Raw genomic sequence first — 22,500 nt, forward strand, 5'->3', positions numbered from 1 at the left:
CTTACTTTGCTAATTTTAGAACCCCCCTCTCCAGATAATTATTGCACAGTCCCTTAAAGCTATACTGATGATACCACGAAAGAAATTGGTCTTATGATATTTACTGTTTTCTTTCATTTTGCTTATTTATGATAATGGAATCACTGAAAAAAGAAATGATGAATCCATTTCAATTGAAGGTTTAGTTTTGAGTGAATTTCACTATGCGCTTATAGAACATATTACTACAAGGTAGTAATGTGCATGTTGTTTGACGTGTTTTTCGTAAATGTAAATCTGAATTCATGAAATCGTTACTGCCTGCACAAAAGTCTTTGTTTCTTGATTGTCGGGAGTGTGAAGTATCAAGATTCCATGACGAATGAAACAAATATGAACAGTTTAAAAAATATTGTCTCCAGGCGAGATCCCTGCAGGGACAACTCTATCACGCTACGCGTGGATAACAATGATGCTTAATCCCGATTTTGCAAAATCCCTGCACGGGCAACAAAACGTCCTTCCCTTATCTCAATCAAACAATGTTGTTTATGATATAACAAATATATCAAGTTTTTTTATGTATTTAAACTAAGGTGTAGTTTGGTCTCGGTGAAAGTGATTATCACACTATAAATCAACGCGAGAATTGTGGAAAGAAGCCTGAAAATTCCGGGTTTGATAGCTTACAGTCATGGGATCGAGTCCGGTTCAAGCCTGGATTGTTTTGCAACTGCACAAGTTGCTTTGTAACTGCGTCGATTACTTTTACTGAGGCCCACAGTCTCGGTCACAAATGTTGTAACACAGACGGAAATTTATCCCCTTCCCCCACCCCCTTCAATGTTGATGTTTATGGGTTCTAGTGCAAAAATCCACCGGGAAAAGCAACATCGAAGGTAGGGAGGGGGAGGGGTACGTTATTATTAGCTTTGATACGGTTTACGCGCTGTTCTAGCGAGGTCGTACAAGTGTTTATGAGCGAAGTTCTCTGTTTTTTGAAAGACAAGACTTTAACAAAAAAAGGCGGGACCTTTAATTGTAAAAGATTAATGAAGAGGCCAGAATTGAACGAATTCGAAGTGAGGTTTTAACGAGGACAGTTTCACGTTACCTAAAATCAGCGGGATACATTGGTTGATGAACACTTTGATCGACTGTTTCAGTTGGCTGGAAAAGATGAATTGTTAGCCGCCTCTGGATGCAGGATGGAAACTCTTGTCAAAATTCTGCGTTAGTAAAAGCCTCAATTGAGCGGGTAATTAACACCGTGATCAAACTTCCACCCCAAAGCACAGACTCAATAGGCTCCTTCGAAAACAAGCGCGGGATCGCAAAAAAGGAAGTGAAACTTTGACGTTTGAATAGTTTAAAGCTCGTATGATAAATACCTTTTCTACTACGCTAGTAGTAATCGTAAATAGGTTGAAAGACCATATAGCAAAAAGAATGGATGGTTTAATGAGAAAGAGGGGTCCTTGTATTAAGTATTAGTTATCTCCCATTTTAAGTTATGTCGCGTACGATTGTAAATTTTCTTTTTTGGTGTGTAAGTACTATACCCTCTTACACCAGTTGGAAATGTAGAAAAAGGTTGTTGGTTACATCATTTCCAGGGTTAAGTAAGGTTGCAACTACTAATTTAAACAATGTATCTTGTAGATATGGTTCGATAGAATACTTTGAAGAGTCTTTAAGACTAAAAGACCTTTTCGGGGAGGTATCAGGTCTCCGACTCAACTGTGGCAAAACAGACGCCCTATGGATCGGCGAGAATATATACAGTGATCTGAAATGGGCTAAAGGAAAGATTAAGGCTCTTGGTGTTTGGTTTCGTCGGGTCCAAATATAACAGTTTGTCATAATTAAGTATATAAAGTTGAAAAAGTGAAAGCAACGAACCTCAGACGGCAACGGATTTGCGAATTTCGATCTGGTAGAAGTTGTGAAGTTTATTTCAAAGTTCGCAATTTGGTTGTCTAATTCGACGCTTAATTGGCTACTTCTTTACCTAGTATCCAATTTCCCAACGAACTTCACAACGTGGCGCGGATAAGTAATGTGAAATCAACTTTAACACTGCGTACAACCCTACGACGATAACTTTCACCACTGTCACATCACTTTGGACACATGAAACAATTCTTGCTCGGGCCCGTAAGGGCACCGAGTCATAAATCATGTTAGATTTCAGTCTTGTCCTGTGCAACAAAATACCCAATGAAAAGCACGTGTCGGTGTTTGATTGGGCAATGAACAATAGGAGGCACGTGGAGCTGTTTAGAGCATTTGTCACAAGATACTTTTCTAGTGAATAAAAGAAAAGTGGATTTGAAGTGCGGGTTAAAGATGAAGCACCCTCACAATTTCTGCCCTCCTTCTTCCTTTCACAGTCCACCCTTTTGCCAGTCTTTTCTCCTTTGTTAGCCATCCTTCTCCCTTTATGCCCCTCGGTTTCCTAGGCCAGTGTCAATTTTGACATGATACTTAATGGCTTATTTCACGTGTGAGTCGGAGTATTGGTGGCGGCACCAGTTTGCTATCTAGGGACACCCTACACCCTGTGTGTGTCTAAGCTCTGTGCTGGTGAGATGTCTTGATTTGAGTTTTCTGAATAGCTCGTAACATCTGGCTCATATACACTCCGTGCGGTAATTATTTACCGCGTGTCATACAGTGCTGGGTATCTATCTTTTTTTGCATGCTGAGTTGTCTGACTACATGGAGTCCATCATATTGGCCCCTGAAAAGCTGGTCATCATGGCAGATTCCAATATCCATGTGGACGTGGCTGGTGACAGGGATGCAAATAAGCAGCAGGATTCATTTGAATCTTTGGGTGTTCAGCAGCATGTGAAGGGGGCTACTCACATCCATGGACACATACTGGATCTGATTTTAACGCGCCAATGGCAATCTGTGATCTCTGCGTCACAGGTAGACCGCTTATTCTAAAAGCACGTTGCTGTAACGTGCCGTCTAAGAATTTGGGCCGCTATTTTGATCAGCAACTTAGTATGGGGACAGAAATCAATAAGATTTGTAGTGCACTGCATTAGATGCACAAGAAAGTATCTATCAACTGAATCAACGAAGAAGTTAGTGCTTGCTCTAGTTACTATAGTAGAATTGACTCTTGCAATAGTTTATTACATGGCTTGCCGCAAACAATTTTTCTAAGTTAGAGCGTGTCGAAAACACAGCCGCGAGCCTAATTCGCATTGTTTCCCGCTTAGATCATATATCGCCTGTGCTTTTCAGGCATTGCTGGCTGCCAGTGCAATTTAGAATTAGATTTAAAGGGATACTCTATGCCTCAGATGAAGTTTTTCTTAAAAGGTAGTATTTGCCCCATTATATCTGAAAAATGACGAAAACTGAGGAGAATCGAAGGTTCAAAGAGAAAAAACCGTGCTCGAAAGCCCAATTTTACCCTTTTCGAAGACCGGAAGTGAAACTCTCTTAAAAGTGAACACGTGATCAATGACGTAGAAGTGAGAACTCGTGTGTTTTGCTTTACGGCTCAAAGTGAAAACAAGTGAGCTATGGATTCGGACGATTCGCGCAGTTTTTCTTCGTCGGTGTCTTCTTCTTGTGAAAGTGCCGACGAAATTGCTTTAGCCGACTGTGCAGGCACCCAACCTTACCTCTTTGAGCCTTATGACAGCGAAGCCAGCGAAGGTACAGATTCGAATGAGTCCAGCGAGGAGGAGACATTCCAGCGCTTACAAAACACAGACTGGTAAGCTTCAAATCGTCTCGCGAATAAGCTTGTTTTATTGTAAACTTTTATAATCTTTAAATTGAAGAGAATAAAAGATAGTAATAAAGTTTCCTTGTCACGTAGACTTTTCCTTTCTTTCTGCATTTGGAGTGCGCAATAAGCTGGCAGTTTTATAATCGATAAATTTGGCATGCGAGAAGTGTTATTGGAAAATTAGCTTATAACAACGTCTTACGTTGAAACCTTACGACACCTTACATCAGAATGTCCACTTAGGTGTGCTTGTGGGAATTGCCAGCGACTGACTAGAGTGGTTGAATGCGTATGTTGTTCTGAAATTGACTGTGTGGTGGCAAAAAACAACGAAGTGACTTGGCGAGCCCCCGGTGTGCATTACGCAACATCCAGGGTTTAGTGCTGTTTGCTTGAATCGCTGGGTTCTTCAAACGGCATGGTATCAATATAAACAGCAGTATACCGATGCATATGAGGGTCCAGATCACAAACAGAAGAGGCACATAGCCTACAGGCAGCTGGCAAGGTGGTGCTGGGGACTGTTGGGGAAGCAAATAAGAGTGGTTCTCCCTTCATGCGCAGTTTGTTGCATTCGGGCACACTTTCCACCCCCAGGAATGGAAGATGATATTGTGTTTGAGGGATTTCGATTTCCCGACGAGTAGACAAATAAATTGACCGAAGACTTTGTGTTTAATTCGAACATTTCTTCTCATAGATGATTTTTGTTCTACCTTAAAAATAATCGTAACATATTCTAACTTATTCAAGATTATTGGTATTCAACTTACAGATGATACGTTAACAAATGTCTTCAATGGTAGGATGAAAATTATTAGTAATAATTTTTACGTAACTAATTTCAAGTGTACTTGAAGTGTACAAATCCACTTTGTGTAGTGGTTTTACTCCTGGGGGTGTTGATCGACTACTTGGTGTAGGCTTCACCTAACTTATTTGGTGACTATCCAGGCCATTACATGAGTGCCAATTTTGCTTGCAGTTAGTTTCACTGCTGTTTGCTTGTGGTCAGCTGTCATTTTTATGTTAGGGTAACTGTATAAATTTATAGTACTGTTCTGTAGTTTAAATTTGAGTATAACTACCTGGACCATTATGTGAGTGCCTACACCAAGTAGTTACCCCCAACAGGTTCTCCTTCACTGCAATAAATTACAAATGTACCATATTAAGGCAATTTCAACAATAATGAAATTCATAAAGTTAAAGCTATTCTATTACATGCTTTAAAATTGAAACAAGTTAAACTGGCAATGAGAAAGGGAAAATTCTTGTAGTATTGTACTGTAGTTGGGACTGAAAAGGGTAACAAATATTGCTAGTGAAGCCATTAGCCTTGTTGGTCTTTCTTATAAAGAGCAAGGAGCCAATAGATTGATTTACATCATTTTCAAAACAATGGAACAAGCCTTTTCCTGCTACATATTTTTGGGTAACTTAACTGTTCTTAAACCTTGATTTGAAGGCATTTATAGCAGCCTGCTTATCTGGCCGCTCAAAATCCGATGACAGTGATTGAGGTGCAGCAGCTCTTTCTAAGACACAGGTGTCAATTCCCTCAAGAATCCGTGCAACACTCGCTTTCAGATCAGCAACATATCCTAGAGAGAACATCGTTATTAGAAGAATTATAATTTTTCTTGTGGCTTGACAAGAAACAAGTGGGTCATTAACGTAGAAAAAAAGTTCCAGATTTGGGTAGCCTATTTCGTAGGGGCTGATCATTCTGAGAGTTCATTTAAATTTTAATGCTAATCGATAATAATTTAATTATCAAAAGTTTTTGGGGTGTTATGTATCTAGTTTTTTTTTAATGTGCAAGTGAACATATGAAAGTCATACAAGGTATATTTTAACTGCGGGAGAAAGATTTAAAGACATGAGAGAGCATATAGGCAGTTGTAATTGTTAGTTATCTCTGAAATTAGCCCACATGAAATCTTTCCTTGCATATTTTATCAGTACTTACTATATGTGCATTGAACTAAAATCTTCTTTATTGTATGTTCCCCCTTCTTGTACTTGGGAAAAGCAATGTTTACCCGCTCAGTACCATCCTGTAGTTTTGCACATTCGCGATCGCTGTTCTCGTTGAAATGTAGGATGGAAATCTGCAACCTGGAAATAAATTATGCTGGATACTTAGAGTAAATGTGAGGAAATATTGATGCAATTTATTTTTAAATGACAGCAGCTATGATCATTTTCTGCATCTGCTTCTGCAGTCTCTTTCACAAGCCCAAGTCATTATTACATTTATTGTTGTTTTCAACAATTACCTGCTGGTCATTCCATGGTAGGAGAAAGCCAAGCGTTTTGTAGCAAAGTGGTTCTGTACTGAATGAAAGGCCTCAAGTGATGAGGTGGCATGTGCTCCAGACATCTGCTTGATATCCTTTAACAGTGAGCCCTTGGTCAGCACCTCTGTCAGTTTCTCATAAGGTTGTGAACCTGAACAGCAGCCACAAATAAATGGTGAGTAATAACCGTATGTATCAGTATTTAAACATCATTTCCTGTAAAAGATATTTAGAATTAAACATTACCATACCTGGTTTGAGCCATTTCTTTTTTCTTTCTCTGCCATGCAGTCTACCATGAAGACACTGGGGAAACAAAGGACTGTCATGCCCTGAATGCTTGTTCATGATGTGATTAGTAATGGAGAGCCACTTTGCCTCCTTTAAATCATCGTCGTCATCATCAGTTGATGCAGCACACCAGAACGTGTGGTTGACCACGCTCTTTTTCCATTTTGAGACCACAGCACAGTCTTTATTTTTTGCAAGGCTGTCAATCTTTTTACCAATACCTTAAAAAATTAAGTCTGGTTAACAATCAGTATTAATGCAGTCTTATGTTAACAGGTTGCCATAAAATTATAGACAATTATATTATTATGTATAATAAAACAATTATTACATTCGGTTTTTGTAATATCCAGAATAATGGAGGTCAAGCGAAGGGATATCAGCCGGAGCCCAAGGTTGAGGCTGATAACCCATAGCGAGACCTTGATTATTCTGGATATCACAAAAACCGAATGTAATAATTGTTTTATTATATATTCCACGGAAAGAAAGAAATGGAAGTCATGTAATTGCTTCTTCACTGCCCGGAAGCAACACAAAGCGTGCGAAGTTGACATGCTAACCTGTGATCTTGAGTGTCCTTGACATGATAATTGTACTTTCGGCCAATCAGAAAAGAGTTACTGTAGAGAGTTCATTGTATAATAATTTCTATTATTACCACACTTACAAAGTCATGGCATTGATTATACAAACTGACCTTTGCCAATATGCCAGCCATCCAATCTGTGCTTAACAGCAGGCCATTTCTCCCTCATTTGCTTTCTAATCTGGACATGTCTGTCTGTTATCAAGGTGTCAACAGACAGTCCTTCATCAGTTAAAAATTGAAGGGATCTTTGCAGGCCTTCTTTTCCCATTGCATTAGAGTTCTTTACTTCATTACTCTGTAGAGTAATATAAAGTGAACAGTAGAGTAAAGATATCTCAGACAGTAAAGTAAGTTATTTATGCCCAGTCATATTTTAATTTAATTTTGGATGTAGAAATGTAAATACCAACCTGGACCAGCTGGGAATCTAGAATTTTGTTTTGCTCTAAATCCGTGAGAGAATAACTGCCATACTTGGCGGAATGCCCTGGGCTGTCACAGCGACCATCCCCTCCCAAGATCAGCTCCTTCCCCTCAGCTTTGATGCTATCCAGTAATGAGGACTGTTGTTCTCTATACGTTCTCTCCACTGCTGCATGTAAATAATTTTTCTGATGCTTCATGAATGTGGAGTACCCAATGGTCAGTACATTCATGTGGCCCATTATTTTAAGCACCTTTGCTGGACTCCCCCCACCAAATAGAATTCCTGATGACATCATAATGTTGCCAAGAGGGGTGTCCCCAATGGATGGCTGAGAATCCCAACTTCTAGTGAATGAGCAACAGAGACATTTTTGCATCACTGTTATTCTGGTACCAATCCTGGAGTTGACTCGCCTCTCACACTCTGTCCGACACACAGGGCAAAACTCAAATAAACTCAACAGTGACGATTCTGCCACAAGAAACAACTTCTGTTCGTAAGCAGGTGTATTGCCAGTAGGTTGTCTGCGTGAAAGATAAGATTTCAAGTGTTTATTCCAGTGAGATCTATTCACCAGAGGTAAATGTAAGGTTTGTACTCATTGGAATGCGTCTGGTTCATTAAATCAATTTCAACGCTTTCTCTAGCATAATTTTTCAACACACGGCATTCACGTAAAACAGGTTTTATCGTTGTAAGATATATAATGTAAGGATTAGAATTTTAGATTTAGGATGGTAGGCATTTTATTGTACCTGCAGTTTTTACCGTGTGTAAATAATGATTAAAAAAAGATAAAGAAAGAAACAAATGAGCGTATATCAAAGGTTAATAATCAATAGTTTTTGTGTAACTCACTCGTACAAACAATCGTCAGCAAAATCTTCATCTTCATCTTCATCTCTATCATCGTCAGGGTCGGGAACATATAAGGGGTCGTCGTCTGCGTCCATCTCTTCCGAATCTGATGGCTCATCGTCACTTGCAGAAGGTGTAGATGTAACAAACATCTCTTTTAGAAGAGTGCATTGGGTTCCTTGACTCTTAGTGGGTACAGTAGTTTGAATACCTGAAAAAATCATAACCAAAACGTTTGTAAACAAACTTTTTTTCGGAGGACGATATTTATTTTCAATACACAACACAGTTAAAAAAACTTGCCTTTCGCAGTACTTTTAGTTCGAAATTGCACAGAAACATTTTTGCTGTTAGACCGTGTCTGTGTGGCTGCCTCCTGTACCCCAGGTAACGATTCAGCTCCACTCGCTGTTTCATGCCCTTTGACACTGTCTTCACAGGATACCGTACAATTCTCTCGTTCATGTTCAGCGACGATCTTTGAAAAAAACAAGGTAAGTTTACATTAGTTATATGTGGGTTACATTTACATTACAATGCCAGTTTTAAATAATCTGCAATACGTACCCTGGCAGCTTCTCTTTTTCTATAGGCTCCCCTGGGCTGCTTCTGAAACTGCTGAGCACGAGACCCGCACGCCGGCGAAGACGACCCTTCTGTGTGGTCTGTGTTATTGTCCCGTCTTGGCTTTTTTTGTGGGGGACAGTTGTTAAATATGGTCGGAACAGGGCCGGGTTTTAAAATTTTTTTCATGTTTAACCCTAACGAATGAGCAATCACTGACTGTGTTTCAAATGAATCTTCGGAAAAGTGACTACTGCAAAGTTTGCTCGAGGCCGTCTGGCTAAAATTTGCTCTCGTGTTTCTCACTGCATTCGTCCATTGACGAGCAAGTTGAGCATTTGAAGGCCAGCCATGGAAACTCACTCTGTCTTTTGCAGTGTTCGAACACCCACCAGCTACACAGCGATGTGGCATGATACAGTTAAAAGGTTCTTTTAGAAGCAAAAAATTTACGTGATCTTAGTATCTTCACAAGCGATCTCAAAACATTTTAAGCCGGAGCGAGCTGCGAGTTCTCATATCTACGTCATTTCCGGTTTTGACCAAAAGCGCCAATTTCGAATAGCTCGTTCCGAAACTTTTCTCTCTCGACTAAAAGAAAGGAAAAATTGACAGATTTTCTTTGTAAATATCCTTTATTCAGACTATAAGGTATCTTTTTTTAAAATGTCGTTTTGAGGTGTAGAGTATCCCTTTAAGGTACTAGTAATTGCATTGAGAGCTATTCACGGGGTTGTGCCGGAATATATAAATGATTTAATTGGTATCAAGAGTATATCACGCTATTCTTTGAGATCAAGCTTCTCCTTGAGTTGCAACGAAAGAGAAAAAAGGAAACTTTGGGGCACAGGGCTTTTTGTTTTGCCACTCCAAAGCTATGGAACTCGCTCCCCTGTAAAACTCGCAGCGGTAGAACTTTAGAACAATTTTAAGTTAATGTTACAAACGCATTTATTTAGGCTACATGTTGGTTGGAGTCCAAGAAATCGACCAAAGCAAAACAGTGATGGTAATATAGTCCAACTAGCTCCCACCGTTCGATGGTCTTTCGGTTAGGGTTCGGGTTAGGGTTAACTAAAAGCTGTTAATTTTTTTGTTTGTTTGTAAGTCGTTGTCGGAAAACCAGCTGAAAGTGCTTCCTGACGGCATTTTTGATAAGAATACCGAGCTAGGGGTGCTGTAAGGACCAAACTTCTGTTACATAACATTGGAGAACAACTCAAAACTGTTGTAATAACTTTAGAAAAGGAAAGCATATTACTAAACGCCTTAAAAGGCTACACTTGCACGTGTATTTACAGTTTTAACAATGGTATCACATTAAAAAGAACACAAATCTGACAACTTCGGAAGGTGCTTACATAAAGTGCTCAAGTTGCCCACTTCCTACTGTCAGCCTAAGATTTGTTCATTACTTGATATACCCACGAGTAAAGTGTTAACGGGAAATTTATTTTGTTTTTAAAGTAAGCAATGGACAAGGGGGATTCAAATAGTAATTTATGTAAAATGTGACCGGAAAAGAGTAAATGCTGAACCGGCATGATCCAGTGACTATTTCGCACTAATATGGCTTAATTTCTGGCAAAGACAAACACGTATACAGGGCCACCGATATGCCATTTAAAACTCACTAACATGATGTTTGGAGTACAAGCAAAACATTGATCGTAATATGGTTCCACAAGACCTTACCGATCGATGTTCCCTTAGAACTTTGGATTTTGCAATGGCTTGGTAAAATTCTGACTGTGCGTAAAGCTGTAAATCTCGGGTTTTTTTTGTAGGTCGTTGTCGGGAAACCAGCTGACAGATCTTCCTGACGGCATTTTTGATAAGAATACCCAGCTAACCGACCTGTAAGGAGAAAATTGGTTTTAAATATCATTAGAAAACAACTAAAAGCTTTTGTGATAAGTTTAAAGAAAGCATATTACGAAACGCCCTGACATGTATTTCCAGATTTAACAACGTTACTACATGACAAAGAACACGAATCTTACAACTTGAGAAGGTGCTTACATAGAGTGCTCAAGTTGCCCACTTCCTAGTGTCAGCCTAAGATTTATTCATTACTTGATATACCCACAAGTAAAGTGTTAACGGGAAAATTATTTTGTTTCTGTACTACTCCACGGACGAGGAGATTCAATGAGTAATTTACGTAAAATATGACCAGGAAAGACTAAAGGCTAAAACATTATCCACTTACTATTTCGCACTAATATCATGGCTTCAAAGTCTGGCAAAGACAAACACGTATACAGGGCGACAGATATGCAATTTAAAACTTACTAAACTGTTGTTTGGAGGACGAGAAATCGACCAAAGCAAAACCGCGATGGTAATATAGTCCCACCAGCTCCCACCGCTGGATGTTCCTTGAAGTCTTTGGGTCTTTCAAAGGGTTGGTAAAGTTTAAACTGTCGCTAAAGCTGTAAATTTTGCCACAGGCATATATTTTTTGTCTCTTTTTGTAGGGATTTGTCAGGAAACCAGCTGACGGATCTTCCTGACGGCATTTTTGATAAGAATGCCCAGCTAAGAGACCTGTAAGGATTAAATTTCTATTATACAACATTGGAAAACAATTCAAAGCTCTTGTGATGACTTTAAAGAAAGGATATTACCGAATGCCCTCACATGTTACACTTGCTCACGCATTTCTAGATTTAACAAGGTTACTACATGACAAAGAATACAAATCTGACAACTTGAGAAAGGTGCTTACATAAAAAGCCCAAATTGCCCACTTCCGACTGGAAACTTAAGATTTGTTCATTGCTTGATATACCCACTAGTAAAGGGTTTCTAGGCCAGTGTCGATTTCAATATACTAGCCGGCATTCTACTCTTAATAGAACATGGATTAAGGGATCCAATGAGTAATTTATGTAAAATGTGACCGGAAAAACTAAAGGCTGAGCCATGATCCATTGATGACGAACACTATTTCGTACTGAGTACTAGGCTTCAAAGTCTGGCAAAGACAAACATGTATATAGGGCCACTGATCTGCCATTTTTAACTTACTAATATGTTGCTTGGATCCCACGAAATCGACCAAAGCAAACCAGTGATGGTAATATAGTCTCACTAGCTCCCACCGCTCGATGTTCTGTGAAGTATTTGGGTCTTGCAAAGGTTGGTAAAGCTTGAATTGTCGCTAAAACTGTAAACTTTGTTGTTTGGTTTGTAGGTCGTTGTCGAAAAACCAGCTGACAGATATTCCTGATGGCATTCTTGATAAGAATACCCAGCTAACCCACCTGTAAGGACCAAATTTGCCTTAAATATCATTGGAAAAAAACTAAACGCTTTTGTGATAAGTTTAAAGAAAGCATATTACTAAACACCCTCACGGGCTACACTTGTAGATGTATTTACAGATTTAACAACGTTATTACATGACAAAGAATACGTATCTGACAACTTGAGAAGGTGCTTACATAGAGTGCTCAAGATGCCCACTCCGACTGTCAGCCTAAGATTTGTTCATTACTTGATATACCCACTAGTAACGTATTTTGTTTTCGTAGTAACCCTTGGATGAGGGGATCCAATGGGTAATTTATGTAAAATGTGACCGGAAAAGACTAAAGGCTGAACCATGATCCACTGACTATTTCTTAGCTATAGGGCTTAAAAGTCTGGCAACGACAGACACTTTTTGATAAGAATGCCCAAGTAACGCAGCTGTAAGAATTGTATGCTAACTTCCCGTATTTATATCAGAGAGATAAAGGGGCTAGAGAACAAAGGGTCGGGTATACAACTTTGTGCAATTGTCAATAGGCTTTGTAATATTTTCTAGCTTCTTATCGTATTGCTTTCAAACTGAGCCCATGTTGATCTTTCTCTCACCATTACTTTACGCCTTCAGGTCTCTCAGGGAATCAATTTTTATAATAAAACGGCCACAAACTTTTGAAAAATCACAGACAGGAACACCAAGCAAAACTTGTCAAGGCAAACAATCAAGCCAAGGAAAAAGAAAACTTAACTGAAAAAAAAAAACACAATAATAGGAAATCAAAATAAAAGTCATGGAGTTAAATGGATCTTGCTTAGAACACGCAAAGCGATCTCAATGGACACACTTAAAGTATCAACTGGTGATTTTCATTTTTTTTATCTTCCTATCTTATGAAGTACCAATAAGCAAATGAATTCTTTTCATTGAAAGGAATTGTTCTTTTTTATGTACGTTTTAGGGTAAATTATGTTAAAAATACCCTTTACTGTTAGGTAGAGCAACACTGTATTCGTTTTTGTATCGTTTCCTCAGAAACGAAACGTATCTTCTTTGACTTCGGGGTTAACTATTTACAAAGTGAGGTAGATTGACCAATCAAAATAGAATTTGTAATTGAAATCTAGACAGCATATGCAAAAGCAAACTTGTGAACACGTGAACCTAAAGCATTGCAAATCGTAGTGAGAGAAGCACAGAAGCGATCATAAATAGGACGTTTTTTAATTTTCACTATCAGAATGACTTTAGGTTATATTAAAACGATATATTGTTGAAAAAAGTCTACGTTATCTCTCTTTTAATGAGTAATGTAAACAATCTTCGCATGTAGTAATAAACTGGGTTAACGAGAAACCAGTTATTGCAAAGCTAGAACTGCCCAGGTTCATATGTAACACACGTAATAGAAGATTCACAGAAAACGGAATTTGAAAAGTTATGCAGTATTTTATCTTTCTCCAGTCCTCACCATTCCAGAAAAGAAGCACTTTTTGTTTCTTGTATCAACATACAGACGGAAGCTATCTATAAAAGTTTGAATTTAAGATGCGCTTGTTGCAAATCGCGAGCGAAAACCGGAAAATCAAATCATATTATGAGAATTGTATGCTAACTGCTCGTATTCATAGTAAAGTTCAGTTACTTATAATAATAAAGTTTATTCTATGAAGTGGTATAAAAGCCTTAAGGTTATGATTTGTTGGTAGGGAGCTGAGTGACAACCAGCTGAACAAACTGCCTGGAGGTGTCTTTGATAACTATACAAAGCTAGTGAAGCTGTAAGTACCCTGTTATTTATTCTTACAATAATTTACCCTGGCTTGAACCTGAGATCAAATCGAAATCCAGTACCTGGTCGGCAGTTCTTAAAAAAAAAAAAACAGCTGAGTTCGTTGATTTTTAAGCTTAAGTCTGCGATATGTTCACGTGATACCAGTCATGAGATACCTTGTTTTGAAAGATGTCAATTAACCATAACATGGATCATGTCCAATATCAAAGATTTTTTTTGAACAAGCACTTCCGCCTCCCCAACGAATTATTTACAGGAAAGCAAGTCCCTCAGACAAGATTTGTCCGTATGTGATGTAAACAAGGTAAGGCAAGAAGGTCTAATGGAATCTGGAAACAAGGCACAATTAGTTGAGCGAATACTTAAGCATGCAGATGGTTCTGTAGCAAGAACATTTGATGAAGACATCGAAGATGATGATGAAAACATGCCCTCCAGTTCTCATGATGATACCTCAAGTGATTCTGAGGAGGAGTCAACCGAGTATGAAGGTGGTTGATCAGGCGACGATGATGTGCAGCGCAGCTTCCAAGTTTTATTTATTGATGATGCAGACATGCCAGAAGTAGTGTAAAGGTAAAGAGGGATGTAGGGAGGATCGGAGGTTGGGGAGGGGGGGTTGAAAGTAACCTCCCCTCTAGACGGGGGTGGACAAGAAGTTATTTTAACTTTAATTCAGGGGGGTGCAACTTTATTTTAAGGTCTACTTTGCTAATTTTAGAGCCCCCCTCTCCAGATAATTATTGCACAGTCCCTTAAAGCTATACTGATGATACCACGAAAGAAATTGGTCTTATGATATTTACTGTTTTCTTTCATTTTGCTTATTTATGATAATGGAATCACTGAAAAAAGAAATGATGAATCCATTTCAATTGAAGGTTTAGTTTTGAGTGAATTTCACTATGCGCTTATAGAACATATTACTACAAGGTAGTAATGTACATGTTGTTTGACGTGTTTTTCGTAAATGTAAATCTGAATTCATGAAATCGTTACTTCCTTCAAAAAAGTCTTTGTTTCTTGATTGTCGGGAGTGTGAAGTATCAAGATTCCATGACGAATGAAACAAATATGAACAGTTTAAAAAAATATTGTCTCCAGGCGAGACCCCTGCAGGGACAACTCTATCACGCTACGCGTGGATAACAATGATGCTTCCTCCGGATTTTGCAAAATCCCTGCACGGGCAACAAAACGTCCTTCCCTTATCTCAATCAAACAATGTTGTTTATGATATAACAAATATATCAAGTTTTTTATGTATTTAAACTAAGGTGTAGTTTGGTCTCGGTGAAAGTGATTATCACACTATAAATCAACGCGAGAATTGTGGAAAGAAGCCTGAAAATTCCGGGTTTGATAGCTTACAGTCATGGGATCGAGTCCGGTTCAAGCCTGGATTGTTTTGCAACTGCACAAGTTGCTTTGTAACTGCGTCGATTACTTTTACTGAGGCCCACAGTCTCGGTCACAAATGTTGTAACACAGACGGAAATTTATCCCCTTCCCCCACCCCCTTCAATGTTGATGTTTATGGGTTCTAGTGCAAAAATCCACCGGGAAAAGCAACATCGAAGGTAGGGAGGGGGAGGGGTACGTTATTATTAGCTTTGATACGGTTTACGCGCTGTTCTAGCGAGGTCGTACAAGTGTTTATGAGCGAAGTTCTCTGTTTTTTGAAAGACAAGACTTTAACAAAAAAAGGCGGGACCTTTAATTGTAAAAGATTAATGAAGAGGCCAGAATTGAACGAATTCGAAGTGAGGTTTTAACGAGGACAGTTTCACGTTACCTAAAATCAGCGGGATACATTGGTTGATGAACACTTTGATCGACTGTTTCAGTTGGCTGGAAAAGATGAATCGTTAGCCGCCTCTGGATGCAGGATGGAAACTCTTGTCAAAATTCTGCGTTAGTAAAAGCCTCAATTGAGCGGGTAATTAACACCGTGATCAAACTTCCCCCCCAAAGCACAGACTCAATAGGCTCCTTCGAAAACAAGCGCGGGATCGCAAAAAAGGAAGTGAAACTTTGACGTTTGAATAGTTTAAAGCTCGTATGATAAATACCTTTTTTACTACGCCAGTAGTAATCGTAAATAGGTTGAAAGACCATATAGCAAAAAGAATGGATGGTTTAATGAGAAAGAGGGGTCCTTGTATTAAGTATTAGTTATCTCCCATTTTAAGTTATGTCGCGTACGATTGTAAATTTTCTTTTTTGGTGTGTAAGTACTATACCCTCTTACACCAGTTGGAAATGTAGAAAAAGGTTGTTGGTTACATCATTTCCAGGGTTAAGTAAGGTTGCAACTACTAATTTAAACAATGTATCTTGTAGATATGGTTCGATAGAATACTTTGAAGAGTCTTTAAGACTAAAAGACCTTTTCGGGGAGGTATCAGGTCTCCGACTCAACTGTGGCAAAACAGACGCCCTATGGATCGGCGAGAATATATACAGTGATCTGAAATGGGCTAAAGGAAAGATTAAAGCTCTTGGTGTTTGGTTTCGTCGGGTCCAAATAACAGTTTGTCATAATTAAGTATATAAAGTTGAAAAAGTGAAAGCAACGCACCTCAGACGGCAACGGATTTGCGAATTTCGATCTGGTAGAAGTTGTGAAGTTTATTTTAAAGTTCGCAATTTCGTTGTCTAATTCGACGCTTAATTGGCGACTTCGTTACCTAGTATCCAATTTCCCAACGAACTTCACAACGTGGCGCGGTAATGTGAAATCAACTGTAACACTGCTTACAACCCTACAACGATAACTTTCACCACTGTCACATCTTTTTGGACACATGAAACAATTCCTACTCGGGCCCGTAAGGGCACCGAGTAATAAATCATGTTAGATTTCAGTCTTGTCCTGTGCAGCAAAATACCCAATGAAAAGCACGTGTCGGTGTTTGATTGGGCAATGAACAATAGGAGGCACGTGGAGCTGTTTAGAGCATTTGTCACAAGATACTTTTCTAGTGAATAAAAGAAAAGTGGATTTGAAGTGCGGGTTAAAGATGAAGCACCCTCACAATTTCTGCCCTCCTTCTTCCTTTCACAGTCCACCCTTTTGCCAGTCTTTTCTCCTTTGTTAGCCATCCTTCTCCCTTTATGCCCCTCGGTTTCCTAGGCCAGTGTCAATTTTGACATGATACTTAATGGCTTATTTCACGTGTGAGTCGGAGTATTGGTGGCGGCACCAGTTTGCTATCTAGGGACACCCTACACCCTGTGTGTGTCTAAGCTCTGTGCTGGTGAGATGTCTTGATTTGAGTTTTCTGAATAGCTCGTAACATCTGGCTCATATATACTCCGTGCGGTAATTATTTACCGCGTGTCATACAGTGCTGGGTATCCTGTGTCAACAAATTCTTTTTTTGCATGCTGAGTTGTCTGACTACATGGAGTCCATCATATTGGCCCCTGAAAAGCTGGTCATCATGGCAGATTCCAATATCCATGTGGACGTGCCTGGTGACTGGGATGCAAATAAGCAGCAGGATTCATTTGAATCTTTGGGTGTTCAGCAGCATTTGAAGGGGGCTACTCACATCCATGGACACATACTGGATCTGATTTTAACGCGCCAATGGCAATCTGTGATCTCTGCGCCACAGGTAGACCGCTTATTCTCAAAGCACGTTGCTGTAACGTGCAGTCTTTAAATTCCTAAGCCGGCCACTTCTGTTATCAAGGGACATCACTACAGAAATCTTAGATCTGTTAACATTGATCAACTAAGAAAAGACCTTAGAGACTCTGAGTAGCGTACTAACACCCCCTTCCCCCCCTTTTCCCCCCCAGCTCCCTTGATGTGATTGATGTGATGGTTGGCTGTTACAACTCTAGTCTTACGGACGTTCTGAACCGTGACACCCCTCTCAAAACCAGGGCTGTAGCTGTAAAGCGGAGCCCACCATGGCTTAATGAGGACATAAGAGAAGCCTAAAGAGCTAGGCTCAGGGCTGAAAAGCGCTGGAGAAGGACGAAGTCTTTATCACACTTTGAATGCTATAAGATATGCAGGAACCGTGTTGCTTATTTATTGAACAACGCCCGCACGGCTTTCTATAAAGATTTTATAATTGAAAAAAATGGCGATTGGGGTAACCTTTTCACGGCTACGAAGAAGTTGGTGAAGCAAGATTCTAGAGTCCAGCTCCCATCACACGATGATGAATATCTACTGCTTAACGCTATGGAGAATTTCTTTGTCAAGAAGGTATCTGATATTCGGTTGCATCTTGATGCTACTGCACGAAGTTCTTCTGGAGCCTCAAAATATGACTTTGATCGTCCTGTGAGAGAATCATTCAGCGAGTTTTAGCTTTTAAACGCCGATGACGTCATAGAGCTGGTGAAGAAATGTGATAAGAAGTACTGTGCTTTGGACCCAATGCTAACTCCGTTAGTAGCAGGGTGTATTGATGTGCTTTTGCCTGTAATTAAACAGATGATCAATCAGTCTCTAGAGACTACCTCTTTTCCTAATCATGGAAGGAAGCCATAGTAAATGCTATGCTCAAGAAACATGGCCTTCATCTTCTGTATAGAACTATCGCCCAGTCAGATCAACTTCTTTTTCATATGTCTTCCAATGGTCTCTATCCTGCATTGCAGTCTTAAATATGAACAATAGTCAAATAATTTTGCTGGTTCTTTAAGATTTACGTGTCGTTTTCGATACTGTTGATCACGGTATTTTGATCACGAGTCTTCAGTCAAGGTTTGGCGTCTCGGGTAAACTCTTGGGATGGTTCTCAGCATACTTAAAAGAAAAAAATCAACGCGTACGCGTTTCTCCTTTGTTCGCCATCGTTCTCGCTTTATGCCCCTCCGTTTTCAAGGCCGGTTTCAATTTTGACATGATACTCAATGTCTTTTTTCACGAGTGAGTCGGAGTACTGGTAGCGGCACTGGTTTGCTATTTAGGGACACATTACACCCATTGTGTGTCTGGTGAGAATACTTCATTTGAGTTTTCTGAATTGCTCGTAACATCTGGCTGATACAGACTCCGTGCGGTAATTATTTACCACATGCCATACAGTGCGTGTGTCAACAAATGTTTTCTTTGCTGTGTTGTCTGACTACATGGAGTCCATCATATTAGCCCGTGAAAAGCTAGTCATCATGGCAGATTCCAATATCCATGTGGACGTGGTTAGTGACAGGGATGCAAATAAGCAGCAGGATTCATTTTAATCTTTTGTCGAATGATAAGAATACCCAGCTAACGGACCTGTAAGGACCAAATTTCTTTTAAATAGCATTGGAAAACAATAACTTTAAAGAAAGCATATTACTAAACGCCATCATAGGCTAAACTTGTACATGTATTTCCAGATTTAACAATGTTATTACATGACAAAGAACACAAATCTGAGAACTTTGAGAAGGTGCTTATATAAAGTGCTCACGTTGCCCACTTTCGATTGTCAACCTAAGATTTTCTCATCACTTGATATATCCACATGTAAAGCGTTAACGGGATTTGTTTTTTTTGTTTCTATAGTCAGCCATGAACGAGGGGATCCAATGAGTAACTTAAGTAAAATTTGACCGGAAAAGACTAAAGGCTAAACCATGATCTACTGTCTATTTCGTAGTAATAGGGCTTCAAAGTCTGGCAAAGACAAACATGTATACTGAGTCACTGATCTGCCATTTATAACTTACAAACATGTTGCTTGGAGCCCAAGAAATCGACCAAAGCAAAACGGTGATGGTAATATAGTCCCACCATCTCCCACTGTTCAATGGTCCTTGAAGAGTTTGGGTCTTTCGAAGGGTTGGTAAAGTTTAAACTGTCGCTAAAGCTGTCAATTTTGCCACAGGCATATATTTTTTGTCTCTTTTTGTAGGGATTTGTCAGGAAACCAGCTGACGGATCTTCCTGACGGCATTTTTGATAAGAATGCCCAGCTAAGAGACCTGTAAGGATTAAATTTCTATTATACAACATTGGAAAACAATTCAAAGCTCTTGTGATGACTTTAAAGAAAGCATATTACTGAATGCCCTCACGGGTTACACTGGCTCACGTATTTCTAGATTTAACAAGGTTACTACATGACAAAGAACACAAATCTGACAACTTGAGAAAGGTGCTCACATAAAAAGCCCAAATTGCCCACTTCCGACTGGAAACTTAAGATTTGTTCATTGCTTGATATACCCACTAGTAAAGGGTTTCTAGGCCAGGGTCGATTTCAATATACCAGTCGGCATTCTACCCTTAATAGAACATGGATTAAGGGATCCAATGAGTAATTTATGTAAAATGTGACCGGAAAAACTAAAGGCTGAGCCATGATCCATTGATGACGAACACTATTTCGTACTGAGTACTAAGGCTTCAAAGTCTGGCAAAGACAAACATGTATATAGGGCCACTGATCTGCCATTTTTAACTTACTAATATGTTGCTTGGATTCCAAGAAATCGACCAAAGAAAGCCAGTGATGGTAATATAGTCTCACTAGCTCCCACCGTTCGATGTTCCTTAAAGTCTTTGGGTCTTGCAAAGGGTTGGTAAAGTTTGAATTGTCGCTAAAGCTGTAAATTTTGTTTTTTGGTTTGCAGGTCGTTGTCGGAAAACCAGCTGACAGATATTCCTGACGGCATTCTTGATAAGGGTACCCAGCTAACCCACCTGTAAGGACCAAATTTGCTTTAAATATTATTGGAAAACAACTAAAACCTTTTGTGATAAGTTTAAAGAAAGCATATTACTAAACGTCCTCACAGACTACACTTGTACATGTATTTACATATTTAACAACGTTATTACATGAAAAACGACACAACTCTGACAACTTCAGAAGTTGCTTACATAAATTGCTCAAGTTGCCCACTTCCGACTGCCAAACTAAGATTTATTCATCACTTGATACACACAACTAGTAAAGTATTAACGGGAAATGAATTTTGTTTCTATACTATTCCATGGACGAGGAGATCCAATGAGTAATTTATGTAACATATGCCCAGGAAAGACTGAAGGTTAAAACATGATCCACTGACTGTATATATTTCGCACTAATATGGCATAAAGTCTCGCAAAGAAAAACACGTATACAGGGCCACCGACATGCCATTTAAAACTTACTAACATGTTGTTTGGAGCACAAGAAAGCGACCAAAGCAAACAGTGATGGTAATATAGTTCCAAAAGACCTTACTGATCGATGCTACTTAAGCTGTAAATCTTGTTTTTTTTTTTTTTTTTTTGTAAGTCGTTGTCGGGAAACCAGCTGACAGACCTTCCTGGCGGTATTTTTGATAAGAATACCTGGCTATCTGAGCTGTAAGGACCAAGTTTCTGTTGCATGAATTTGAAAAACAAAAAGCTGTTGTAATAACTCTATACCTTTGAGTAAAGTTTTAGCGGGAAATGTCTTTTTGTTTGTATAGGAAGCCATTTTTTTGTTTTTAAAATGATTTCTTAGGATATTTTAAGAAACGCCTTATATAGTTTTTTATTTCCTGCAACTGCTCATTGCTAGAGGTAGCCTGTCTCTTAGAATTCTCTTCCCATTTATGTTATGTACTTATATTCATTTCCACTTACATTTTAATGATCCTTTTGTCTCACATGATTCAAAGTGTTATCGCACATTATCAGTGAAACAGTGGCATAAAATAAACACAATATCATGATGTTTGTTTGCTGCACGATGACAACTTATAACATGGCAATATGCGAGTACTTTGAGTGGAATTGTGAGTTCGCTGATTTGATGACAATTGCATACTAACTGCTGGTAATTATATCAGAGAGATTAAAGAGACAGAGAGAAAGAGTAGGGTACAGAACTTTGTACAATGGTTTAGAGCCTTTGCAATATCATGTCAAGCGTCTCATCGTATGGCTTTCAACCTGAGCCCATGTCGATGTTCTTCTCAACATTACTTTATGCCTTTAGGTCTAATTTTACGTTGTCAATTTTGTTATTAAAACCTGCTATAAAATGTTGTAAAATCACAAACAGGAGCTCCTAGGAAAACTTGTAAAAGGAACCAAGCAAGGGAAAAAGAAAGTAACCAAAAGAAACGGAACAATGTCCGGAAGTTTAATGAATATCTATTTAAACACGGAAAACGATCGGGATGAAGACACTCAAAGTACCAATCGGTGTCACTTCGTAAAAAATGACAACGGCTACGGTTTTGCAATGCATGTTTCGATCAACCGTTGATCATTTTCAGTTTTCTATATGAATCTGAACTAACAGTGTTATATACTATGTAAGCATATGACGTCAGCATAATATCCAATTTTAGTTTAACGTTACAACGCTGAATGCTATAACAAAAGACTAATGTGTGTGCAAAAGATACAATAACGCAAATTAAAGCGATCAACTAAACGCTGACCATACACCTCTCAGTGCAAAGTCTTCGATATTTCTCCGAATGTTGCAGATGCTGGAAAACAGGAGAGGCTCTGTCCCTTCCAAGGTGCTCATGTATACGCGTCAAAATATGTCGGGATGTTTCCCCAACGCCGGTAAAATAAATTACAACTTGCACAAGTGAATTTATACACGACGCGGGAACGGAGATAAAAAGACACAGGATCTCTCACGCTGTTACAGATCTTAAACAAAGTAAATACAAGCTTATGATCAAGATCAGTGCAAAAAACGTTGTACCACTTTATGTGATCTCGT

The 22,500-nt window shown here is 39.1% G+C and overlaps 1 protein-coding gene and 2 long non-coding RNA genes across 3 annotated transcripts in view; 2 read left to right on the forward strand and 1 right to left on the reverse strand.

The window, feature by feature from the left end:
- Nucleotides 1-3,493: 3,493 nt before the first annotated feature.
- LOC138032979 (uncharacterized) lies at nt 3,494-6,564 on the forward strand. The gene is made up of 3 exons (XR_011128530.1): nt 3,494-3,721; nt 6,040-6,214; nt 6,331-6,564. It is a non-coding gene; the product is annotated as an uncharacterized lncRNA (long non-coding RNA).
- On the reverse strand, nt 4,482-8,408 carry LOC138032978 (uncharacterized). Its single transcript, XM_068880703.1, has 7 exons — nt 8,208-8,408; nt 7,333-7,873; nt 7,031-7,217; nt 6,291-6,551; nt 6,019-6,190; nt 5,709-5,857; nt 4,482-5,340 (listed from the first exon to the last, which is right to left on the reverse strand). Exons 1-7 carry the CDS (start codon nt 8,357-8,359, stop codon nt 5,177-5,179), a joined length of 1,626 nt encoding a protein of 541 aa, XP_068736804.1. The 5' UTR covers nt 8,360-8,408; the 3' UTR covers nt 4,482-5,176.
- Nucleotides 8,409-19,736: 11,328 nt separating this feature from the next.
- Nucleotides 19,737-22,500, forward strand: part of LOC138033604 (uncharacterized) — an 18,721-nt gene continuing 15,957 nt past the window's right edge. Inside the window, exons 1-2 of the long non-coding RNA XR_011128632.1 lie at nt 19,737-19,761; nt 20,411-20,482. This is a non-coding gene — a long non-coding RNA (uncharacterized lncRNA). The remainder of the gene's footprint in view (nt 19,762-20,410; nt 20,483-22,500) is intronic.

The sequence above is a fragment of the Montipora capricornis genome, chromosome 14 (genome assembly GCF_036669925.1).
Source record: "Montipora capricornis isolate CH-2021 chromosome 14, ASM3666992v2, whole genome shotgun sequence".
Classification (NCBI taxonomy): domain Eukaryota; kingdom Metazoa; phylum Cnidaria; class Anthozoa; order Scleractinia; family Acroporidae; genus Montipora; species Montipora capricornis.

Coding starts and splice junctions, on each gene's coding strand:
- LOC138032978 (XM_068880703.1), bottom strand. CDS start 8,359: ATGTTTGTTACATCTACACCTTCTGCAAGTGACGATGAGCCATCAGAT. Junction 6,552..7,030: donor TGGCTGGCATATTGGCAAAG/GTCAGTTTGTAT, acceptor TAATTTTTTAAG/GTATTGGTAAAAAGATTGAC. Junction 5,341..5,708: donor TTTAGTTCAATGCACATATA/GTAAGTACTGAT, acceptor TGTTCTCTCTAG/GATATGTTGCTGATCTGAAA.